We start from the raw sequence: 14,679 nt of genomic DNA, 5'->3' as shown, positions 1-14,679 counted from the left end.
TAATTTTGCTTTGGGAGGTAGTGGCACACACCTTTAAACCCAGCACTTTTAGGAGGCAGAGGCAGGTGGGTCTCTTGAGTTTGAGGCCAGCCTGGTCTACAGAGTGAGTTCCAGGACAGTCAGGGACAAATAACAATAGGTAGATCTGATGTACAATTAAAAATCATGGTACATTTTAGGATGGCTTATTACTAAGGCTCTTTGTGAAAGAGCTACTTTTCTTTGAATCCCAAGCATAAATTCTGGAGAGGGTTTGCAGTTACTGGGTAACGTGGCTATTTACATGTTTACTTGAAAGAATGGATGTGAATGGGTACACATTCAAGTTATCCCTAGTGTTTGTGATCAAATCAAGCATGGTTTCTTAAATATAAAATATCCAAATTGAAATTTACTTAGTGCTAGCCTTAAAAAGCAAAATTAAATTAGGTCATTCAAATTGACATGCTGGATTCATCAGAATCATGGTGCATGAGACAGTTAGGAAGCTCTAGGGAACAAAGCAGGAATCTATGAATAATGGTAAAGTCTTTGACCTTTACCTATTGTAAAATCTACATCTTTTTAACTTTCCTGAGTGTGACAGATCTTCTCACCTTGAAATCAGGGGAATAGATGTGATGCCAGTTTATTTTAAAATGGAAATCGCCGTGCTGTAAGGGTTAATGGACCTGATCTTGACAAGACACTTGGGTCTAGTTGTCCATCCTGTGATCATTCCATGACATGAGTTATGAAAGCTACTTTTAAAATCAGAAGTCCAAGCTGGGTGTGGCGGGCACTTCCCTCCTTTAGTCCCAGCACTCAAGAGGCAGATGGATCTAAAGTTCAAGGGCATCCTTGTCTACAGAGTGAGTTCCAGGATTGTGAGAAATACACAGAAATACCCTGTCTTGAACCTTCCTCCTTCCCCACCAATCAGAAGTCCAGTAAGAGAGAGCTCACAAAATTGAATGTTTAGGAAATGCCTTGTAGCCAGGCGTTGGTGGCGCACGCCTTTAATCCCAGCACTTGGGAGGCAAAGGTAGGTGAATCTCTGTGAGTTTAAGGCCATGCTAGGCTCCAAAGCTACACAGAGAAACCCTGTCTTGAAAAACCAAAAAAAAAAAAAAAAAAAAGAAAAAGAAAAAGAAAAAAAAAAGAAACGCCTTGTGTTTTGTTGAGAAAAGCTAGGATTAGTGTGTTTTAGATCCTGTGTTTTTAACTGCCTATGGACAAGCATGATCTAAAGTCTTGTTATATATTTTACATTCCTAATGACCTCCTGACCTAAACAGAAGAGCACCTTGTTAGAAGTGACAGCATATGTGACTACTGTCCAGTTTAAAGGATAGTTTTAGCTGGGTGTGGTGGTGTACACATTAATCCCAGTACTCAGAAGGCTGAAGCAGGTGGGATCTTAGAGTTCCAGGACAGCCAGAGTGACATAATAGACCCTGTCTCAAAAATAACAACAAAATAGTTTTAAACTATGAAATCTAAACCAACAGAATTTCACTTTTAAAGATGAATTCCTTTACTACGAATTGCTATTTACAGAAGAGAGCTAGAGTAAAATGACGTGAAACAGCACTTCACACTTCCTGAAGCCATGTCCCCAGAATTACTGACAGGATGAAGCCTTCAGCTCTAAGAACTGAATTAATTCACTGATTGTCAATACCTAAGGGAATGATTTGAACCACTGCAAAGGCATTGATTGTCATCGCCTTGGTTGCAGATGTCTCTCACATTATAAGTTACCAGTATATGGAACTGGAGTGAACCTTTAAACTATGACATAAATGATAGTTTAGCTAAGAACTCTACTGTGGCCTTCCTTCAATGGTATATTTTCTAAGTTCTTTGATTTATGAAATCTTCTCTTTCGATGATGAAAAATGGTGATTGACAGCAGTACAGCCAGAGTGGAGATGAAGCAACAACCAAAGAAGATCAGAGATTTCTTCTGAGTGAAAAATGAGCAGATGGTGCAGTCTGTGTCTTCTGGAGGCTGACCACATGCGGGATTGCTAGTCTCAGAGGGGAAGCCACTTCTGCTGATCAACTTGCTATAAAACTCTACAGATGACTTAGCTTTGAAGTCAGATGTGAAAAATCCAAATCTAGGCTTAGATTTCTCTTCAGTCAGTTTGAATGCATAATAGCCTTTGATTTTGACTTTGTCAATGAGGTATGCTAAGAAAAAAAAAACAGAAAAGAACATCGGTGATCACAAATGGACAGGAAACTATCTTTGAAAAGAATTTAGTTTTTGCCAGGCAGTGTCACACGCCTTTATTCCCAGCACTCTGGAAGCAGAGGCAGGTGGATCTCTGTGAATTCAAGGCCAGCCTGGTCTACAGAGCAAGTTCCAGGATAGCCCCCAAAGCTACAGAGAAACTATTTCAAAAAAAAAAAAAAAAGAATTTATCTTTCAGAGCTAATTGTGCTTTTCTTGGGAAGTGAGATTTCAGGTGTTATTTAGGAAAAAATGTTTTCCAAGTTTTCTGTAATGAGTTTATGCCACTTTATAAAAGTTCAGATGTGGTGGTTTAGGCTTGTAATCCTACCACTTGGAAGGCTGAGGCAGAAAGATAGGGATCAGCCTAGTGTTGGAGGCCATCCTGGGTGATTAGATAGACCCTGTCTAAAAAAACAACAAAAAACACATTAATGAATACCGGGAGATAGTGGCGCATGCCTTTAATTCGAGCACTCAGTAGGTAGAAGCAGGTGAATCTCTTGAGTTCAAGGCCAGCCTGATCTACATAGTGGGTTCAAAGACTCAGGACTAAAGAGACTCTGTCTCTCAAAAAAACATAGTTTTTTTGTTTTTTTTTTTTGTTTTTTGTTTTCATAAGGAGGAGATCCAACGGATAGGAGGCGGTCAGGAGCCACAGATCTGAGTTGCCGGTGATCTTCGTGCCCAGCTTTTCATTGCTGTCAGTTCCATATACCTCCCCCACCTCACTGTGTGAGCTCCCCAAACCTCACCTTTCAGAGCCTCCTGGATGTACTTCTCCAAGTAGTACTTTCGGATCCCATCATTCTCCAGAGCCAGATCATCGATGCCATTGGCTGTGATGTAGATGTCCATGTCCCCATAGTTCCTCTGGATCCACCCAAGCAGCTTGCGTGCTCCCCAGGGCATAACAGCCAGGCGGCTGGGCGAGCTCAGGCGGGTGATGTCCTGCAGGAACTGGACGTCCCTGTCTGCCATAGAGCGGCTGCTGTTGAGCTGTTTGTGTATCACGAACCTAGTAGTGAAGTGGTTCAGTGCGTAGAAGTCGATGGTGCCCTTCACCAGCCTGCTCTCCTCTGGGGTGAAGCGCGGCAGGACTGAGCGGGACAGCCCTTGCTGGTTCTTGGAGGCGATGTACTCCTTCATGGCCAGTGGATAGTCGCCAGTCTTGAAGAGCGGATCAGCGAACCAGGCGATCTCAAACAGGAGGAAGCGCTCCGCTGCCTTCCAGTGTGAGTCCACATAGGGGTTGGCAGGTTCCACCCAGTCAGAATGTAGGGACAGCGACACAGCTCCATGCTGGACTGGCCTATACTGCCTGTCGTAGAGACGCCAGACCTGGGCATGGGCAATCATCAGGTTATGGGCTGCACGGTAGGTGTCATTACTCGTGCGGTTGTACATGTCACTCAGCCTATTAGGCTCATTGATGGTGATCCAGAGCTTCACCAAGTCCCCTAGTTCCTGGAAGCACAGTCCTGCGTAGTCCTGGAAGGCCTTGGCGGTGTAAGTGTTTAGCCATCCCCCACTGTTAAGAAGCGGCTCAGGGAGGCCTAGATGGGAGTGGGTGGGGTGGTACAACGTCACCATGGGAGAGACGCCCAGCTTCAGTCCTTCGCTCACCACACACCTATAGTACCTTAGTACTTGTCTATTAACTTCAGACAGATTGCCAGTGGGAAGGATGGTGGCCCAGTCCAGAGCAAACTGGTAGTGGGTGACTTTCATTTTGGCCAACATCTCAACTCGTTTTTTGATGCTAACATAGTCTGTGCAGTGGGATGGTTTTGTTTTTAGCCTTACTCCTTCTACTCGCTGTAGCAATCTGTTGCCAGTGGCATTCCACACATACAGGTGAGGGTCGGTAAACTGTGGGGAGGAAACCATAAACTCCGGCTGTGGGAAACAAGAGCATTCAGGTAAATCAAGTGTGGCTCCTAGCATATCCAAGCCCCTCAGATCAGAAGAATTGAGCCTCACGAAGCCTCTCACTACAAGATAAAAAACTTTGTCCTTCATAATGGGCTCTGTGTTCTGGCTGTTCTGTTAGCAATATGGGAGAAAGGGCCTTATCCTAGTCCTTGAAATCTCCAGGGAGACCAGGAAACACAGGGAAGGAAGCACACAGGGGAGAGGAAGAACAGCTGTTTGAGAAAAGCCTAAGAGGCTATTTTCCAGTTCATTTGACCTACAAATCCAGGTTATATGGCATCTTCTGTGACGGTGTTCAAATGCATCAGGAAATTGGCTTGGTGCCCTCAGTCAAAGGCAGTTATGAAAGATGGATTCTAAGTCCTGTCATAAGTTGATGTCAAAGGTAAAATTGAAGTTGTAAAGGAGTCGCTGAGAGCAGCACTTGCATTCAGAGGAGGCTGGTTAAGCCAGACCATTCCTGAAAGATGTGCTCTTGCTTGTGCTGGCCACAGCTCTCAGCAATTCTTGTTTGAAAAGTTCAGGTGATAGCCCACAGTGGTGGTCATGTCTATAATCCCAGTTCTCAAGTGGCTGAAGCAGGAGGATTACTACCAGTTGGAGACCAGCCTATATAGCAGAGACTACAAGATAAAATAAATAACTTTGTCTTTCATAATGGTTTCTGTGTTCTGGATATTCTGTTCATAATATGGGAGAAAGAGCCTTATCCTTCTAGCCCTTAAATTTTTTTTTAAGGAAGAAAGGTACAAGGATGTCCCATTTTCACACAGCACTCACTCAACAGCAGAGTATGGAACATTGCCCTATGCAAAGCACTTCAGTAATGAGGGGGGAAGACAATGAAATAACCTCAGATCTCCCTGCCTTTCCACCTGGAGAGTCATGAGTCATGGACTTTTCTGTCTTACTTTTCCTGTGTGTGTGTGTGTGTGTGTGTGTGTGTGTGTGTGTGTGGTGTGTGTGTGTGTGTGTGTGTTGGGGGAGGGGTGGCTCATACAGCCCAGGGCCAGCCTTAAACCTAGTAAGTACCAGCCAGGTGGTGGTGTTCCATGCCTTTAATCCAGCACTCGGGAGGCAGAGGCAGAGGCAGAGGCAGAGGCAGAGGCAGAGGAAGGTGGATCTCTGTGAGTTCGAGACAAGCTGGTCTACAAGAGCTAGTTCCAGAACAGCCTCCAAAAACCTAGTAAGTACCTGAGGATGACCTGGAGCTCCTACTTCTCTTTTCTCCACTTCCCAAGTGCTGGGCATACAGCCATATGCCACCACAGCTAGCCAATGTGATGCTACAGATCAAACCCAGAGACCTGTTCATGCTAGAGAGGCACTGTGACAACTTAGTTATACCCTCAGCCCGGAATTTTCCTCTTTGAGCTTGGGCTGCACAATCATATGGGGATGGTCCTGTGTCACCCACTTCCCAGGTGCACTGTGAGGTCTAGATAGATGCCCTGGGAAGGAGGAGTCTCAACTGGAAACCATCGTACAAAGATAAGGTGACTTGGGTTTAGTTCCAGGACAACCAGGGCTACACAAAGAAACCCTGCTCAAAAAACTAATAAAATAAAACAAAAGATGTAAGAAAAAAATTTCAAATTCAAGATTAATTAGAGCAAGGAAAAATTCTTGTGTTAAATTACCTTCCCCCTGTGGCTGAATTTAAATAACCCAGGAAAATTGATAATTAACCCTTGGCAAATATTTTCCTTCTAATTGTTTTCTCATGTGTCATCCTTCATAGTCTAATTACAAAGCCATATGATTGCCCACTTGCCATCTGCCAACCAGTTATCTAGAACATTAAACTGAGAGAGCTTTGGTCACGTGAGAGTGACATTCAATCTGTGTATAATGAATTACCTGAGCAGTCTTCCCAGACCAGGCCAGCTCCCATGTTCTGAAAAGTTCAGAACATCCCAGTATTGTTAAAGAGATGTTTATAAAAGGTCATCTTGCCACAAAACAAGGCAAGATCAAACAAAATGCATTGCACTTTACAGACCCCCAGGAAACGCTAGCTGTAGACAATGCATGTGGTTATCTGCTGAGAGACCACATAAAGATGATGCATGGAGAAGAGTGCCAGTAGGAGGGTAGGACATGTAATGTGGAGGCGAACATGACCAAAGTGCATTTTGTGTACATGTGAAGAGGTGATATTGAAACACATTAGTTCATATAATTAACATATGCCAATAAAAACCAGGGGATTCAGGCTAGGAAGATGGCTCAGTGGATGAAGCCTAGAAACCTGAGTTCAAGCCCTCGTACCCATATGAAGATAGAGGAAAAGCTGTAACTCCACAAATTTGTCCTCTAACCTCCACAGGCGCCACAATACGAACTGTGGTGGTTTGAAAGCAAATGATCCCCAAAAGGAGTAGCCCTATTAAGAGTGTGGCCTTGTTGGAGGAAGTGTGTCACTGTGAGGTCAGGCTTTGAGGTCTTTTTCTTTCTTTTCTTTTTTTCTTTTGGTTTTTCCAGACAGGGTTTCTCTGTGGCTTTGGAGGCTGTCCTAGTACTAGCTCTTATAGACCAGGCTGGTCTGGAACTCACAGAGATCTGCCTGCCTCTGCCTCCCAAGTGCTGGGATTAAAGGCATGTGCCACCACTGCCCAGCTTGAGGTCTTTTTCTCAAGCTTCACTCAATGTGACCTTCCTGTTGCCTGCAAGTTGTAGTACTTTCAGCTCCAGCACCAAGTTTGCCTGCATGCTGCCACGCTCCCTGTCATGATGATAATGAACTGAACCTCTGAAACTGTAAGTGAGCCCCTCAATTAAATGTTTTCTTTATAAGAGTTGCTGTGGTCATAGTGTCATAACAATGAAAACCTTAAGTAAGACATGCACCATATTACATATACAATTATATGTAATAAAGTTTTTAAAAATCGCAGCTCAGGGTTGGAGAGAGAGAGAGAGAGAGAGAAAGAGAGAGAGAGAGAGAGAGAGAACACTGACTAGTATTCTAGTATTTCAGAGCATCTACATGGATGTTCATAATTATCTGCATCTCCAGTCCTAGAAGATTCAGTGCCTCTTCTGGCCTCTATGGGTACCAGGCACACAGACATATATGCAAGCAAAACATCCAAACACATAACATTTGTGGAAACATACTGTACACCCTCTCCCCTAGCGTGTGGTTTATTTAGAAGTTGTCACTCACCTTAAGAACAGACTCGGTGACCCCCCAGGAGAAGTCACAGGGAAACTGACCCTGCATGTCTGGCGTGGACTCTTTCAAAGGGAAACCATTTTCTTGTATGATCTGTTTGTAGTAATGTGCCGAGGTCTTGGGTTTCCTTTCTTTCTGTTCACTATTAAAGTCCACATAAAACAGTCCTCGGCGAGACGTGTAGGCATACTGCCATTCAAAGCCATCCAGGAGAGACCAGGCCGTGTAACCAAACACTCGTATTTCATCAAACTGTATTGCTGCATGAAGAAAAGGTAGCAGGGATGTTCAGAGGGCTAAACATTATAGTTCATGTTTACAGCTACATTAACAATATGCCAAGGCGTGGCACATTACAAAAGGAGCATTTTCTCTAAATATCAGGCCTTTTAAATCAAACCAAAAAAATTGTTGGTTTGGGGCCAGAAAAATGGCTGTTAGTAAAGGTACCTGCTACAAAGCTTGACAACTTAAGTCGAAGCCCTGCATGGTGGGGGGAGAGAACTAAGTAAGTCCTGAAGGTTGTTCTCTGATTTCCACCTGCACCTCCCCACACAAAATAAACACTTCCCACACAAGTGAATGACAGGTAAAGAATCATATTAAAAACATTCCTGACAATTAAAATTTTTAACCATGTTGTTTAGCAGGATATAACGGTACATGCCTTTAATCTCAACACTCAAGAAGCAGAGGTGGGCAGATCTGTGAGTCCACGGTTAACTTGGTCTACATATTGAGTTACAGGTCACCCAGCTACATAGTAAGACCCTGTCTCATTTTTTTTTCTTGGTTTTTTCAAGACAGGGTTTCTCTGTGGCTTTGGAGGCTGTCCTAGAACTAGCTCTTGTAGACCAGGCTGGTCTCGAACTCACAGAGATCTGCCTGCCTCTGCCTCCCAAGTGCTGGGATTAAAGGCATGTGCCACCAACACCCGACCCCTGTCTCATATTTTTACAAAAAGGGGGTATGTTATTTTGTGTGCAAATCTGTGTCCTGGGGCATTGGGGCATGGTGGCTTCAGAGCCTTTGGGGATGTGGATGTTTACTAGTGACCTAGAGTTTCTCATTCCGAGTTTGGGCCGGTTCCTGCTTGTGCACAACTGTCCATTCTGTGAAATTGTCCTTCAGGAACTGAAATACCAGCTCTCAGGAAGAGCATAAGAGAATGTAGACAGGAGGCTTGGAAAGCAGAGTAGTAGTGTGAGAAGTGGCTGAGCTGAAGGGCAGCAGGCCCAAAGCCAGGTCCTGCTGTGTGGCCAGGAGGGAGCCATTGGGCAAGTTTTGGAACGGCAATTTCCTCATTTGCAAACAGAAAATAGTGGAAAAGATAAGGACCTTTGTAGCTTTAAAACTCTGAATGGGTAAAAATGAGATAAGGAGCCTTTAATTCCATCATGCAGGAGGCACAGGCAGGTGGATCTCTATGAGTTCAAGGCCAGCCTGGTCTATAAATAAAAACTGAAATTAGCCCCGAATCATTTTTATAATTTTTAAATTATTTTTGCTATATTTCACCTGTAGTAGTGTTTTTGCCTGCATAACTATCTGTTAGCTACCTATGTGTGTGTATCCCACGGATGCCAGAATAGGGCACCGAATCCTCTGGAATAGAGTTAAAACAGTTGTGAGCTGCCATGTGGGTGCTGGGAATTGAACCCAGGATCCTTTGTAAGAGCAGCCTCTGAGCCATCTCCTCAACCCCCCTTCAATCATTTTTTCTAAAAACAAAACAAAACCACCCCCCCAAATGAACCTTTCATTTATCACAGAAATGCCTCATTTCTGCATTCTGGGGCCTTATTGTTGACATTATTTTTTTCTAAAAGGTAGGAAATCCCTTTTTGAAAGAAAATAGAAAACCATGACAAATGATTCCAAAAAGACAAATGTATTTCAACAAGCCACAGCTCTGGCCCCATGGTGGTGTGGCGTTATTGAGGGAGGGTAGAATAGACACCCCTTCTGCCCAAGTGCATGGCACTTGAATCAGGGTGCCTGTAGGTAGTGTCCTATGAAGCCCGCCATGTTCATGTGGCCCCGGGCTGGGTGTGGCTGTGTTCCATGCTGTTCTTTCTTGCACAGTGGGGCAGTGAGACCAGGAGGAACTTGCTCTTTTTTATTCCTCCTCTTTTTTTTTTTTTTTTTAAAAAAGACTTGTTTATTTATTTTACATATATCAGTGTTCTATTTGCATGTACACCTTTATGCCAGAAGAGGGCATCAGATCCCACTATTGATGGTTGTGAGCCACCGTGGTTGCTGGGAATTGAACTCAGGTCCTCTGGAAGAACAGCCAGTATTCTTAACCATTCAGCCATCTCTCCAGCCCTAGGCCTTGCTCTTCCTGATAACCCTTCCTGAAGCCTCTTTCCTGCAGGAGCTGGGATTTCTCTCCATACTTAGGACTTCTGTTTTGTTTTGCTTTTGTTTTTTGAGACAGGGTTTCTCTGTGTCTGTGGAGGCTGTCCTGGAACGAGCTCTTGTAGACCAGGCTGGTCTCGAACTCACAGAGATCCACCTGCCTCTGCCTTCCGAGTGCTAGGATTAAAGGCATGCACCACCAATGCCTGGCCAGGACTTTTTTTTTTTAAAGATTTTATTTATTTATTATGTACACAACATTCTGCTTCCATGTATATCTGCACACCGGAAGAGGGCACCAGGTCTCATAACGGATGGTTGTGAGCCACCATGTAGGTTGCTGGGAATTGAACTCAGGACCTCTAGAAGAGCAGCCACTGCTCTTAACCTCTGAGCCATCTCTCCAGCCCCCAGGACTTATTTTTTAAGCTATACTTTATTTATGTCTTGTGGTGGGAGACAGGAGTGGGGGTGGGGAAGCGGGGGGGGGTAGGGTGGGGGATTAGGGGTGGTCAAGTGCGAGTGTGGTGCATGTGTGTGGGTGAATGCATGCTTTAGTGCATGTGTGAGGACAGCTTGTTGAAGTCACTTCTCTCTTTACACCATATGAGTCCCAGTATTGAACTCAGGTCTACCTTGGTGGGCAAGTCCCTTTGCTGACTGAGTCACCTCACCAGTCCTGCACCCAGATGTTTATGTGGGTACAGGGGTTCAAATTCAGGTCCTCCTGTTTGCATAGCAGGTACTTTGCCCACTTAGCTGTCCCTAGCTCTGATACTTAAGACTTCAAAAGAGAGCTGTGAAGCTGGAGAAAGAGCCACAGGAAGTATATTCTGGTAGAATGGAGCCCGAACGGGGACACAACTTGAGTTCTTTGGCCTCATCATTTCCATTGGCCTGTAAGGTGACACTGCCTGAGTAGTGAATGAGGTGACATTTAGGTAGGAAAAAATCTCCAAGAGAGGAGAAATGACCCAGCTTTGTTTTTTAGAGCTTTCATTGTTAAAATATGTCAACTTAAAAGGATCTTGCCGATAAAAGCAGATAAAAGCAATCTGGCCAGATTGCTCAGTGGTTAAGAGCACTGACTGCTCTTCCAGAGGACCTGGGTTCAAATCCCAGCACCCACATGACAGTTTAAAATTCTCTGTAACTCTGGTTTTAAGGAATCCAAAACTTTCACACCAATGCATATAAAATAAAGTTAGATAAAAGGATCTGATTTCAGGCCAGGTATAGTATTCCATGCCTTTAATCCCAGACCTCAGGAGGCAGAAGCAGGTGGATCTCTGAGTTTGAGGCCAGCCTGTTCTACAGAGCGAGTTCCAGGACAACCAGGGGTACACAGAGAAACCTTGACTTGAAAAACAAAAACAACAACAAACCAGCCCCCCCCAAAGGTTATGATTTCAGTAAATCACTCTTGATAGGAAATTTAAACTTATCTCCAGATATTGTTTATGAAGAACAAAACAGTGGGTGGTAGTCAGACTGTAATCCTAGCATTCAGGAAGTTAGAAACAGAAGTTCAAGGGTGATTCGGGACCCTGTCACTCACAAACAAACAAATCTTGGTCAATACTGACGAATAGAAAAACCAACATCAATAAACACATATTCAAGGTAACTATCTATCTTAAACAAAAACCCTGAGCCCAGCAGTTACAAATGCCTGCAGCTCTTCCTGAGGACTTGGGTTTGGCCCCTAGCACCAATGTCAGGTGGCCTATAGCTGCCTGTAACTCCAACTCCAGGCCATCTGACCCTCTCCTCTGACCTCCAAGATCACCTCTACACACATGGCATACAATCACACAAGCAAACATATATGCACATACATTTATTAAAAATTTAGCCAAAGTGCAACCAACCTTGAAGAACCTGGTTGAGGAAATGCTTCATCATGTAGATGGCTGTGGTGTCCTCTGTCTTTATGTCACTATCTGTGAACCAGCCATTCTCCGAAATCAAGATTCGAGGGTTGTCATATTCTAATTTAATCCAGTTCAGCACCTGTCTTAAGTTGAGTGATACATTTTGTCCCATTTTCACTACAGTGTTCGAGGGCCTGAAATTGTTGGGCCCAAAGGAAAAGGCAAAGAAGTCAGCTGTGCCCCTCACCTCCTCCTTCTCTGCCTCAGAGAACACTGGCATGGTGGACAATGTTTTCATGAACTCAGGGTAGTCGCCGTCTGCATGGATGGGGTTGGCAAACCACCCAAGCACAAAAGCCATAGAGTGCTGGCAGCTGATTGTATCGGCCATGTTTTCTGTTTTGTTTGGTTCTATCCAGTGGGACCCCAAGGTAATGGACAGCAAACCCTTCTGATGGGGGCGGAAGTTTTTGTCGTAGTTATGCCACACTTTCGAATGAGCCTGGTGGGAAAGAAAATATCATTGGTCTTTAATGTTCATTTTTTGTTTGTTTGAGGCAGGGCTTCTCTGTGTAGCTTTGTAGACCAGGCTGGCCAGAGGTCTGCCTGCCTCTGCCTCCCAAGTGCTGGGATTAAAGGCATGTTCTTTACTATTCTTACTCACTGGGGTTGTAACAAGGTTAGTAAATCCTGGACCGTTCAAAAAATGTTTTTATTACATTTACTTATTTATGCATGTGTGTTTTTTTTTTTTTTTTTTTTTTTTTTTGTGTGTGTGTGTTTTCATGCACGTGCCAAGACAAACATGTCCAGGCCAGAGAACAACCTGGGGGAGTTGGTTTTCTCCTTCCACGATGTGGGTCTTGGAAAACAAATCCAAGTCATCATTTACCCGATGAGTCATTTAGATGGCCCCAACACCCATCTTTTCTCCATGAGTTCTGGTAATTAAATTCAAGTCCTCGTGCTTGTGTGGGAAGCAGTTTGCTAACTGAGATATTTCCTCAGCCCCCGACTTTGGTCCTAATGTAGAAGTCCAGGACAGTGCAGGCTGCATAGTCTGTAAATGGATGACAGTAGAGTCCACGAAGGGGATGTTGTGAGGGTTGGATTAACACTGTAAATAACTTTAGAACAGCTGGGCCGTGGTAGTGGGTGCCTGTAATCCCAGCACTCAGGAAACAGAGACAAGCAGATCTCTATAAGTTCGAGGCCAGCCTGGTCTACAGAGGGAGTTCCAGGACAGCCAGGGCTACACAGAGACACCCTTGCTCAAGAAACCAAAGGGGAGGAATTTGGAACAGTACCTGGCAGGGGTTAAGCTTTGTATCAGCCTTAGCTGCTCCTATTGTTATTATTATTTTTTAAACACTTATTTATTTATTATGTATACAGTGTTCTGCCTGCATGTATGTCTGTACACCACGCCAGATCTCATTATGGATGGTTGTGAGCCACCATAATGCTGGGAATTGAGCTCAGGACCTCTGAAAGAGCAGTCAGCACTCTTAACCACTGAGCCATCTCTCCATCCCCTATTATTATTATTTCACATTGTCAGTTGTGTTCTCTTGTAGTTTCAGATCTACTTAATAGATATTTACTGAGCACTTATTCTAGGGCTGAAGCAGGCTTAGAATCAGGCTCTTGAGAAGGTTTTTACTAGGAAGGATAAGAAAAGGTGTGTGGGGCTGGAGATACGGCTCAAAGATTAAGAGCTTTGGCTGTTCTTCAAGAAGCCCTGAGTTCAATCCCTCTCTTCATTTCTCTCCGTTTCTCCAGCTTGAGTGTTTTAAGAAAACAAATATATAACCCTCTATTGCTTGTTATTGTTTGTTTGTTGAGACAGCAAGCATCTCACTATGTGGAACTTTCGATGGCCTGGAACTCACTATATAGAACAGGCCAGGCTCAAACTCACAGAGATTCACTTGCCTCTGCCTCCTGAGCACTTAGGTAAAAGGTGTGTCCCACTATGCCATTATTATTTTTCATCTGTGGCCTATTTCCAGTTTTGTTCTTTAGCCTTGATTCCACTCATTGGATATGTTTTCTACCAGGATGAACCATCTATGACTGCCTTCTGCTAGTTCAAAAACAACCAGTTGTGAACAATGGATTCACGATTGATAAACCCTGTAGACCCAAGTATGTTTTATTAATCTTGGGGTGGGGTAAGCAAGCATTGATGTAAATGGTGAGGATTTCAAAAGTAGTGCCAACCAAGTTTATACAAAAAAAAAAAAGCTAATTAAATCATTCCTGGAGAAATTTTCTAGAAGAAGACATTTTGCGATATTACCCCTCTCCTTTTCTCTCTGTGCTTTCATTGCAGGATCCTGGATCAACTTAGCACTCAAATGTCCAAGTCATCCTATTTCCTTTCTTCTGAGACTAGGACTCACAATGTACCCCAGTCTAGCCTCTGAACTAAAATCTTTATATTCCAACCTCTCAAGTATTGGGGTTAGAGGTGTGTGGACTGCCATATGCAACTCCAGGGCTTAATTTATTTTTTATTTATTTTTGAGACAGAGTCTCATTATGTAGATTTGACTGTCCCAGAACTCACTATGTAGATCATGCTGGCTTCAAATTCACAGAGATCTGCCTGCCTGCCGCTGCTGGGATTAATGACGTGCTAACAAGCACAAGGATCTTCGTGATGCTTTCCTCTCAGTAGCTGATGGAAGCAGAAGCAGGTACCCACAGCTAAGCACTGAGTCATACTCCTAGAAACCAGTTGTAGAGAGGGAGGAGGGATGAGCAAAGGGGTCAAGACTGTGCTGGAGAAACCGGCAGAAACAGTTGACCTGACCTAGTGAGAGCACAGGGACCCCAGTTGTAAAGCTGGGGAACCAGCATTGGACTGAACCAAACCCTCTGAAAGTGGGTGCCAGTTAGGAGGCCTGGGCAGTCTATGCGACCTCTAACAGTGGAGCCAGTGTTTATCCCTAGTGCACAAATGGACTTTGGGAGCCCATTCCCTATGGAGGGATACTATTGCAGCCCAGATACACGGAGGAGGGCCTAGGCCCTCCCCCAAATGATGTGACAGACTTTGATGATCCCTCATAGAAGGCCTCACTATCCTTGGGGAGTAGGTG

The 14,679-nt window shown here is 44.2% G+C and overlaps 1 protein-coding gene across 1 annotated transcript in view; it reads right to left on the bottom strand.

The window, feature by feature from the left end:
- Positions 1-1,792: 1,792 nt before the first annotated feature.
- The window catches only part of Klb (klotho beta), a 31,462-nt gene continuing 18,575 nt past the window's right edge, over positions 1,793-14,679 (bottom strand). Inside the window, exons 2-5 of the mRNA XM_027390748.2 lie at positions 11,570-12,074; positions 7,326-7,594; positions 2,977-4,120; positions 1,793-2,178 (exon numbers count right to left, since the gene is read on the bottom strand). Coding sequence (XP_027246549.1) covers positions 1,793-2,178; positions 2,977-4,120; positions 7,326-7,594; positions 11,570-12,074 — 2,304 coding nt within the window. The remainder of the gene's footprint in view (positions 2,179-2,976; positions 4,121-7,325; positions 7,595-11,569; positions 12,075-14,679) is intronic.

The sequence above is a fragment of the Cricetulus griseus genome, assembly GCF_003668045.3.
Source record: "Cricetulus griseus strain 17A/GY chromosome 1 unlocalized genomic scaffold, alternate assembly CriGri-PICRH-1.0 chr1_1, whole genome shotgun sequence".
Lineage (NCBI taxonomy): Eukaryota > Metazoa > Chordata > Mammalia > Rodentia > Cricetidae > Cricetulus > Cricetulus griseus.
Note: the sequence above shows the minus strand (reverse complement) of the source record. Positions and strands in the feature narration are given on the sequence as shown.